General features: G+C 43.4%; 1 protein-coding gene across 1 annotated transcript in view; it reads right to left on the bottom strand.

Moving 5' to 3' along the window:
- The window catches only part of ITGA9 (integrin subunit alpha 9), a 221,860-nt gene that overhangs the window by 187,495 nt on the left and 23,284 nt on the right, over nucleotides 1–11,081 (bottom strand). The window contains exons 5-8 of the mRNA XM_085304035.1: nucleotides 9,537–9,604; nucleotides 5,108–5,237; nucleotides 3,419–3,504; nucleotides 1,203–1,271 (exon numbers count right to left, since the gene is read on the bottom strand). Of these exons, the coding sequence (XP_085160161.1) occupies nucleotides 1,203–1,271; nucleotides 3,419–3,504; nucleotides 5,108–5,237; nucleotides 9,537–9,604 (353 nt within the window). The remainder of the gene's footprint in view (nucleotides 1–1,202; nucleotides 1,272–3,418; nucleotides 3,505–5,107; nucleotides 5,238–9,536; nucleotides 9,605–11,081) is intronic.

Genomic DNA, 11,081 nt, shown 5'->3' on the forward strand with positions numbered 1-11,081 from the left:
GGCTTCTCTCAAAATAAATTCTAGTCTGGATTTTACAGAATCTGTAGAAGACAGACACTACTAGGGAAGAAAGAGATGACAGTCTAGAAGTACAACGGATGTAAACACTAAGTAATTAAGTTAGAAATAAGAATAATGCAATTAAATTTAGAAAGGAAAGTTTTTGGCTAAAACCTGGAAACTTCCTGATAGTTCTGTTCATTARGTTGAGGAATAGTTCTCCCAGAGCACATTCTAAGGGCCATTTAAAAGTCAACGGGGAAAAAAAATGAACAGGAAGCAATTAAACACAGGAGATGCCCGGGATGAGCTGGGAGGTCTTTTCCTTCCAAAAGGTCTGCGATTCTGCTAGTGCAGAGCGAGATAAATTGTGGAGAGACCCTAAAACACAAGTCACAGCATCCAGCTATGCGTTCTTGCAACCTTCGTCTACCCCAGCTTCTCAAGAGTGTTTAAAGAGTGCAGCTCTGCTTGGAGGGGGAAACTTGCTAATAGTCCCAACCTGATGGTACAGGCAAATGCTCTGGGTCCTTGTGAGGGTGCCAACTCTTGCTAGAGCTGGACCTCACCAGCAACCTTTCTCTTCTGGATTTCCTCTCGCTGCAGGAGAATACAGACAATTACGAATACTCCTCAGCCTTCTGTGCCAGGAAGGGGCTATCCTTCCCTCAGACTGCTACTGCCAAATAAATCATCTTTTATTGTTACCGACAGCTAGACCTACTGTCCATTTTGCTTTCCACGGACAGAGGGAAATCCTTAGTGAAGAGCACAGGCCATTTCCCACTCAAACACAACTCCCCGCARCTGGAATTCACCAGAATCCACTAAATTTTATGATTTTTTTTCTTTTTTTTCAGCTCTAAAGTACCACTCCTAAGAGCAACGTTCAGGACTGATTCGTGACAGGAAGAGGGAAAAATCATTCCCTCTAAAGGCAATGAAGCTGCTCCTCAACAAAACAGCTTAATTCTAATATCACCCCAGAAAAAAAAAATAAATAAAAAAAAAAACGGAGTGGGAGTCTGTGTAACCAGCCATGTCTGTACAACATGTTTAAATCTTCTGGGAGGACAAGGAGAAACAGAATCAGCTTGATAAGTCATGAAGCAGTGGGTTAAAAGTGATACTCCGAGATGACCCCACTATTTCCCCTTCTCTCCTCCCCCCAGAATGAAAACATAAGCACAAAAAARGCTCACCTTTTTTCCTGAAGCTTGAAAAATCTTTATTAAAGAGCCTGACCGCCTGTCTGTTCTGAAAATATAAACCTGAAAAGTGAAAAAAAGAAAAAAGTTAACCAACACTTACCAGTGCTGGCTACAAAACGCGTAACACCTCAGCATGGCTCCTTTCTGCGTAAATCTGCACCACGCCGAGCACTGGCGTAACAGGCACAACCCTGCCCCAGCGCCCTCGGCCAASCTCCCCGTCTCGAAGACGCAGCCTGCACGTGCCGCCCGGCAAAACACCCGGGTGCTTTAGGAATTTCTGCTCTGACCTTTGCTGGGAGGCCAGGAAATGCATTTGCACTGCTTCCGTCTGAAACGATCTGTAAATCAGAATGAGAAACAGCAGCACCGCAAATTTCACTCCTGCCAGTTGTATCAGCATTAAAATGGTTCTCTTTATAGAGGATTAGGACCTCCCAATGTAATTATATGAAAGCTCACCCCAAATGTGATTGATCTTCACCCCTGGGCTGCTTGCCACATAAATTAACTTCACTGTTGTTTGCAGTTACTCATTCATAAACTGCAGCTTTGAGCCAGAGGTTTACTTGCAGATGACTTCTCTTTCATTTACTATGGTTCACAGGATTCATATAAGACTGATTGATACAAGATGGTAAATGAGTCATAGTAGGTAAAAGAAATCAGGAGTAGCTAGCTTTGTCATTAAAGTGGTGGGAAAGCTTGAAAGCTTGGATGAAACCCCAAAAAATTCTTAAGTTAAACAAAAGCAAAGAGACACTTCTCATAAGGACTGTGCAATCCCCAGTATAGACATAAACGGTGATGGAAAGTAAGTTGCTTGTTTCCGTAGAAGAAACTTTTTAACCAGGATAAAATAGAGATAAAAATATTGATAGAATTTCAGTAACAGATCTTGTACCACAATCCAAAACCTAAAAACACGYAGCTTTTAGAAAGGGACTTGCTTCTGCAGGCACGCTGGCTCACTCGGCGTGCAAAATCCCAGGCTCCTTCCCAACCGGTGAGACCGAGGATCCCTTWCTTCCAGAGCCGAGCACTTATGTAGTCGGGTATGTGGTGAGTTATTAATAGGTGATGATGCAGAAAGTTCAAAGCGATATTTAGCTGAGAGCACAGCACATATTTAATGGCAGATWACTGCTCTAGCTAGAAAGGGCTCCCAGTTTTGCAGTGGCACGTCCAGCAGTGGGTGCGCATTCCCARGTGTCAGGACTCTGAATCCAGCTCCACTGAGGACAATCCCAGTGACTTTGGAAAATCACTGTCATGTTAAGCGTCTCAGATTTCCTTCCCCTCAATAACGTGGGTGGGACAGCGTTAACCACTTTCTACCAGGGACGTGGTCGGGATTAGGTTATCAGCGACCACGGAGAGCACAGCAGGACTGCCCAGCGTCACGTACTGTCTCGCAACATCCCTCACACCCCYCTTTGGCATTTGCTCCTGCTACCCACGTCCCTCGGGGAGGGAGAATAACAGCAACTTCGTCAGGTAGAACAGCCTTTAACTTATAGAGCCAGCTGCTTTCTCATGGCACTCTCGTTTTAGCAGCTGTTTTTCCCCCCTCCTTAGCCAGAGCTTAAATCTGTTGCACAGAGGAAGCAAGCTGGAAGGACAGTGCATTGGAGCAACCACAACAGAGCACCTGGGAGGAGGAAACCAGGTCTTTGCACTTSTCTTCTTGGTAGCAAGAAACATCAACATACTATGAAGTTTTAAAAGAGATACCAAATCTACTTGTAAATGGCATTTCACGCCATTTCAGATGCTACCCTAAGGGGAATAACGGAACAGTCCATACGCAAAGTATTGCAAAGTGTATGAAGAAAACAAGCAGAAGACAAACTCTCTTTCCCAAGTTTTCTCATTTCCAGGCAAGACTTAAGTGAGGCTTACAGTAATATGTTAAAAATCCAAAGCAGAAGTGGCATTAAAGAAACATCAACAGTGCCTTTTAAAAATAGCTATTTTAAGGATTGGGTGGGAGAGAGAGGAAAGGGAGGGAGGAGGGAGGTGAGGCACCAGAAGGGACAGGTGGAGAAATCTGCTGACCTCATCCAAGTACTTCAYCTCTCCCCTGCACAGTGCTCCAAACTACTCTGTAGCCAAAAATCTCTTGGTGTCTCAAACTTGTGGGAACTGAACCATTTTTTTTTCCCCAGTTGCACCTGACAGTGTTATTGTTYGACATAAAGTCACACCTTTCCGACGCCTCCGTCCTGGGGAGCTCCTCCAACAACGTCTGTGGTAGTCGGCTGAGAGAAATGACCTGCTGTCACCGCATATCCTGTGCAGGAGATGGGGTGGGATGGGAGAGGAGAGGGGAAATAAATAAATAAACAAATAAAGTCACAAAAGGAAAGAGCCTGAGGAACAGGTCAGCCATCTGGATCGTACTCATCACATTTCACAGTTCCTCTCGGGCTGTGAAGAATTAACATTATACAACTATTTTTTGTCCAGGACGCACCACCATTCAGCATGAGCACATCACCCCAGGAAATCACAGCGAGCTCTCCAGCACTCATCCAAAAGCCAAAAGAGTAAAGGTGCAGGTGGAGTTTGGCAAGGAGCAGGTAGCAGCAAAACAGAGCGGGGGAACGGTTAGGTAACCACGAAGCCAGCTGTAAAAAGGAAAGGGAAGCAATAAAATAAAAACATGTATTCACATGCATACACAATCAGAATAAAGAGATCACATCACTGCAGAACAGTATCGCAGAGGGTGACTCACGTCAGCTAGGAAGAGTTCACCTTCAGTTAAAATCACTGCCCAAAAAGGCTTGGAAAATTAAGTGCCTTCTCAACTTGGGGGGAAAGCAGGGGACAGTAGACAAAGAGGGCAGAGAAGTTAATGGCTTAAGAAGATTTTTGTTTAGGCAAGAAGAAAAATGGCAGGACAGATCAAAGAAAGAAAGAGTGTATTTGAAAGGAGATCAAAGATTTGGTCTTATTTGTTACGACAAAATGATATATAATAACTAAAGAAGAAGAAAGTACTTTACTTTCCTTCTAAGGCTGTCTTATATTTAATTTACTCTTCCATTTTGAATTATAAGTCTCTTGTCTACATGATAAACACTATAATTCAGGTCTATCAGTGATAAAACCTATATGTGTTCTTAAACGTATATATATACTCCCCATTTAACCACCTCCAAACAGCACCTTCCAAGTAGTATATTTTTTGTTGTACACTAAAGGTTAAGGGGGAGGGGGGAAAGAGGTCGTCACTGTGAGTCTTCAGTCAAATCATACCAAACTGCTATCTGTTGAAATATCTTTTCAGTCTCAACAGTCTTAGGCATTAGGGATTAGGAATCCTTTAAATTAATTACATTTGTGATATTACCTGATTTTAGAACAAGTAAAACCTACTGTCTTAACATAACAGATAATTTCATACTTGTAGCCAATCCTTTCACAGTCTCCTTCTGTTACAAGTCACGGTGCTATTTTTGCTCAAATAAATTAGTCTCTGCAATATACTGTCATGTAATTACATTGTGCCCATTTTACAGGCAGATGCAACCAGGTACACAGCCTAAGCAGCGACACATAGTGCGCCCACCACAGGGCAAAGGCAAGAATGCAGGAGGCCCACCACCAGCCATGTCGCTTCTCCATCCAAATGCATTTTCTGTATTATTCAAAGAATTATGGCAATGTTTTGTTTTGTTTTGTTTTTTAAGTGGATATTCTGGCCACCTCTRTACCTATACATATTTCCAGGTAGGTAACCCTTTAATCCAATCATTCTTCCTTTCCTACTTTTCATAAAACACTCTACACCATCAAAAACCACCAGTGTCAGCTTTATGGCATCCAAGCCCTGAACTATGCTGTTGAGCTGATCCCATTCTCGCAGTGAGCACCAAAGAGCGGCTTACCAAGGTACGTGTATCGCCTGGCTATCACGGCATCATCGTTCAGCTTGTAATACATGTTGTCAGTGAGATTCAGGACTTTGACAGTTCCTGTCCAGTAATAAGATCCTGGTGCCCCCATGATGACCAACTCCTACAACAGGAAAACCAAAAGGGAGTGTGAAGGCTGAAAATCAAAACTAAGAAGGAATTCACGCTTCATGGAGCAATGAGAAAGGGGAGAGGACATTAACTTAAAACACTAAGTCCATCTATAAAAATCATCRTTTTGTGTGCACACAGATGGCATTTCTCTTCCCAAACACAGAGGTCACTACACAGACCCTGAAGATACAAGGTCTCACTTTGTACAGACTCAGTGTTGCTTAATGGTCCACCACCTCAGCAGGAGAGGAGACCTTCCACGGCTTCACTAGCTATCAAACTCAGCCCTGCTAATATGGTCCTCCCCAAAACACGCCTCCCCAAAACTGCCGCATTTTCCTAGCAGCCCCAAGCAGAAGTGAAGATCACCACCACGTGATGGAAATGCTAGTCTGCCCAGACCCCCTCAGCTACAGGGCGTGCCTCAACTCTGCCAACACGCTACACCAGCCAGCACTGGGAAGGATGGGGCTAACTATCACGACAGGTTTTCATTTTATGACTACAAAGCTAAATAGCCGCCATGCCTCACTCACTCAAAGAGCGAGGTCTGCGTAATTTGAGGATGGAACAGTTTGCCCTGTTCTGGCCTCAGAATTAACAATATAGAACACTCTGTAAGAGCAAACCTGACTATGTTTGCCACCCAGACACCCAGACTGATTTAGAATTTTAAAAGACTGGAAATGAGGTTTTTTTTTAAAAAATAAATATTTTTAACGTTTGAATCGAGATCACTGAAACCTGATATTCAAAGCTAAAAGATTGAACAGAAAAAAACTTTTAATTAAAAAAATTAAAAAAAAAAAAGAAAAAAAATTAAAAAAGAAATCAATGCCCAGACAAAAAAAATCCCATCATTCTCGTGAGCAGATGAAGTCACGAGCAAGAGCAGAGAAGATGCAGCAAAGATACCACAGACATTTTAAACGGTAGTTATGACCGAGAAGGTGGGAAGAGGAAAATAAGGTGAGCTCCAAGCTAAACCCTACACGCTGAAATTGCTGGCTGACCTCCAAGCACAGCTGAAAAAGCTCGGAGTAACATTTGACGATTTAGCTGCGCAGCTCAAGTGAGAGCGGGAGCAGGAGGTTATATCAGCYCATCGTAAGGACCAGCCGCCTCTGAAGTAAATTAACTGACTGAAAACGTGCTTCCATTTCAACATCCTCCAGGGTGACCTTTCCTGGCCGCTCCTGGATGCAGCTTGTAACCTGCCCCTGAATACCTATAAGAGACGTCATATTGCTCTAAAAGGCTAGTTTTTCCCCCTCGTCTGTATTGCTCACTCCACAAGGACAGCTGTGTGTGCAACACTCAGAGCTCTTTCCCACTGAAGGAGAGTGCACTTAATAATTTAAAAAGTGATTAAAAAAGTATTTTCTTTTCTTCTAACAATTGCCAACAATGCAAGTCACCTTATCGAGTACCAGGCCATAAAAAGTACAAATGTCCATGTTTTGCTGGTTATTCAGGAGAGCATGATAAAGAGAGGGGAAATTCTTCCTACTTACAGATTTATAAGAAAACCATCTTGTTCTGTTTTACTTTTCAAACATGGAAATCTAGATAAACCTGTAAACCCAGCTCCAGGATATTCTTCCATATAAAACAGGTATTCTTACACACAAAATTAGAGAGCTAATGCACTGACCTGCAATATTCAATGTGCATTTTTTAATTCCAACCAATTGTGTTCTGCTTGCAGAAGACTATCCTCTCCCTCACTGCTGGTAACACAGTATATGCATTTTTCCACTCTCTAGGACCAAGCTTCAGCATCAAATAGCAGTGTATATGCCATGGTTAAGGCACATGCTTATTTAAAACTCCTCAAGGTGTCTGTCTTACCATCGTTTGGTCAGTGGTGATCTGTTGTTTACAGAGGAGGGAGACAACCAGTTCTTTCAATGAATGATAACATCACTCAAAAAAAAATTTTTTTTTTGGATAACAAACCAATTTTGTAAAGAAAAAAATTTCAAGGGAGGAGATGATGCAGGGTGTGCTCCCTGCTTTCCACCAGGGAACTGACAAATCAGGGCACCGTGAAGGACTAAACATTCAAAACGACCAGGTTGCATTTCAGCACCTGCAAGCAGAAGGCACGTTTGGTKGTTGCAGGTTCTCCAAGCAGAGCACCAAGGGATGCTCACCTCGGGGCAGCCAGGTCCAGCCCATGGACAAACGGGGTGAACCTGTTCCTCTGCAAAATACTTCCCTACTCAAGTAGTAATGACTCTCAGCCCAGTGGAGCACCCAGGGTCAAGCCCTTGCTCTGTGAAATATTTGTTTGTTCACCAGAACAACAAAACAAGATTGACTGAGAACACATTGCCCAAAAGCATCTCCTGTCTTCACAGGGGAGCTTCCTTCCAAAAAGTGGCAGGTGTGGGTTTAYATACCTCTGGCAGAAGATTGAGTTAAGCCTGGATAGCATTAAACTTAGGTAGGTTCACTAGCCCTGGAGCTAGTGGGAACCTGCATTTCCTCCTATGGTTGTCTTTAAAAAGGGGGAAAAAATGTCATTTTGGAAAAAAAGAAAAAAAAAAAGGAACATTTTCCATCAAGCAGAATTTTAAAAAGACTTCAGTACGAAAAACCATATCTTTTGAAATTTAGCTTGGAAGACCAATTAGTCATTATACCACTTCTGTCACTATTTTTTTGCTGCTAAACCAAAACTTCAGTCATTTGCACAATTCCAGTGGTTTGCAACCTGAACCAATAAGTTCCAAGCTCAGGGGAACAAACCCTCTTAACTTGGCTTCCTAAATTTGGACAGACTTTGCTCAAGTCCCGAGGAAACTGCAGGAATCCCCTTAGCACGTGACTGAGAAGTGTAACGCAATGACCTCAGCACAAGTCACTTCTCAGCTCAGGCAGGGCAGAGCAGTGTATTGCATCACAGGTTGCATCAGTTTTAACGTAAAACATCGCTTTATGCAACCAAACTGCAAAGCCTGAGGTATAAAACCACTTTCYTTCTTGCCCATGGCCCTGAGCACAGCAGGTCCCAGGCAGGTTTAGTGCTGGTGGGGGGAAAGCAGCACTGTGACCACCGCACCTCCCGCTCCGGACAGCGTCAAATGAAGGAATTTCATAASCAGCCCCTGGGACAGGACTGCAACGCTCCGTTAAAGAGCGAGATGTGCTTGGCAACATCTTTTTTCCCTTGGAAGCAGCTGTGCCCTGGAGGTCATGGGATCACTTACTGGCAGAAAGAGCGGCACCAGCAGGACAGAATAATACAGTGGGGGCTTGCCTGTTTGACCCAAAAAAGCCATTTATCTGCACTTCCTGCTCAGTCTGGAAGTGCTGGAGCTGCCATCCCATCAGGCTGAGTTAGCGAAAGTTCAAAGACATCATTTGAACCAGGCTAGCGAAGGAGGACTGAAGGCGCGGGAACAGAAACGGGCCCGAGAGAGCAGATGAGACAGGCAACAGCTGTGGCTGATGAACATCCAGTTATCCCACAGTACCACGGSGGCAACATCACCACCATCTTCATTTACTCGGCAGTCACCTTATCCCGTCTCAGAGAGGACACCTTGATTCTCCGTATATCACCCCAGACAACGAACTGCACAGATYAATGCATCTATAAACAGAAGGCAGCACCCACCTGACACGGCAGCAACTAAGAATTCGATGCTCMAAGAGCTTTTTTGCCTGGAATATTGTAAATACAAACACAGACACGAGCGAATAAATTCACCTCTGATACCACTACAACATGACAAAATCTGAAGTAGAAGGACTGAAATGTTTTCTATCCTTTTTTTTAAAAAAATATATCAATATGCACAAACAAAATAATTCAGGGAAGACATCATCCCTCGCAGAAGATAACAGTTAAACTTAAGACACAGAGAAACCTCTAGGCAAGTTTGGGGATATATGTGATAATGTACCTGGGTTGTATGTGATACTACAAAATACTCCTTGAGGACAGTGTTCAGAGCTCGTTCATTCATCGTTTTCCACAGGCTTTAAAAAGTAAGTCTGTTCCCATGTGAAACACTTCATATGAAGTGTGTAACACAGAAATCCCCACCCAGAATGGTGGGAGGGCAGAAAACGTAAGAGATGGGAGGCTGCTCACTGTGTTTATTAAAGTTAGGACGGTACAAAGGAAATGKGCTAAGTGCATAGCCAGCTGCTGAAGTCATATTTTCTGGTTCTCTTCCCTGGTGCACAAGGCAAAAACAAAATGAAAATAAATGAAAAGCAGGAAGGGAAGCCCATTCACAAATCCGACCCCTGCGTCGCGCGCGTCTCTGCTCACCTCGGTGAAGAAGCCCGCGATTCCAGCCTGGCACGAGCCGTGCTCCTCCCCGTATTTCTTCTTATACTCTGGATGGGAGAAGAAGGGGAGAAGACAAACCACGGTCACTTCAGGCCAKCTCACCGTTCAGGATGCTCCGTCCCACGGGGACTGCGTGCACCGAGCCGCAGGGCGCCCGCGCTGCAGCCAAGGGAGGAAAAACGTCAAGAATCCAGCAAATCTCAGAAACGCAGAGGACACTGCCAGCCGTGACAGTCAACCAGGCTTTGCTGCAGAGGAGCAGCAGCAGGAGGAATGGCCACAGGTCCCTCCAACAGCGTGGCCTCACCGCAGACTTTCCCTGACCTCTTAGCCTGGCGGCAATGTAGAAAACAGGCAACAAAACTGAGCCTAAAATCCTTTTTTTTTTTTTTTGCCCCACTGCAATGCTCTAACAACAGCGCTATCAGGGCACGTACAGGGTTGCCACAGCATTTCTGACRGAGGGACCCTTTGGGATCATCACCTAGTTTGGGGGATGCTGCTCTTCCTGGCCACATGTGCAGAGCTCACCGTTCACAGGAGATGCTGCCTCAATCCCTGTGCCCACAGTTTTTGCTTCTCCTGTGAAGTTTGAGCAATGCCTACTCTATCCCTTCRCTTTTCCAATAAAAGAAACACACAAGTTCTTAAGAGATGGGAAAATCTTTTTCCCCTCAGCCCTAATCCAAGTATTTTGATTTTTAGGAGGATCTGAAATGTACAGCTGGATCAGAGGCTTTGCAGGGTTCTTTCCCCTCAGTGTTATGTTCAAAGATCTACCACATTAATGAGTGAACAACTTAATATATTGCCAATTTCTGAATATTATAGTATGTACCAAAGGGAGCACCAGGGGGAAGGGAAAAAAAAAAAAAAGTAATTCAGCCTCCAAAAGCATTTACCTTATAGTCTAGTTGCTTTTTTTAAAAAAAATCATCATTAATTCATTATTAATGATAACAGACTTCCATGAACTTACTGAGTATATCCCCTTCTTTGGAACCAAGTACATTTTTCATGAGCCATATTTTATTATCTTGACAACCAAAAGGAATTATTAACAGACTGTTGCCTCCTCATAGAATTTTTTATATATATGTATATATATAGATATAGTGTGTGTGTACATATACATACACACACACGCACAACATACTGAAAAGACTCAATTTTAAAGTAATCTTTTCTGAGCATTTATATTAGTAAAAACATTATGAATCTAATCAATTACATGACAAGTCTCTCCCTAACATCTGAAAAGACGCTTGCAATTCCCGTACTTTGCTGAAGTCACCCCAGCTGCTGAGAGAGCGAGGTTTGATGGGACAGACTGCTCAGAGAGCAGGGGCTTGAACCTCGAAGCTATTGGCTGCCGAGACTCACAAATAAATAAATAAATAAATAAATAAAAAGTAAAACCAACGCTGAGTCGCCTATGTTATCTCATGGCTATGAAGAACGTGCTGAGGCTGTGAAATGCTGGCTTTGCAATTTTTTTTACTTTTTTTTTTTTTTTTTTTTTTT

The sequence above is a fragment of the Rhea americana genome, unplaced genomic scaffold, assembly GCF_003343005.1.
Source record: "Rhea americana isolate MKP2758 unplaced genomic scaffold, rheAme1 scaffold_100, whole genome shotgun sequence".
Lineage (NCBI taxonomy): Eukaryota > Metazoa > Chordata > Aves > Rheiformes > Rheidae > Rhea > Rhea americana.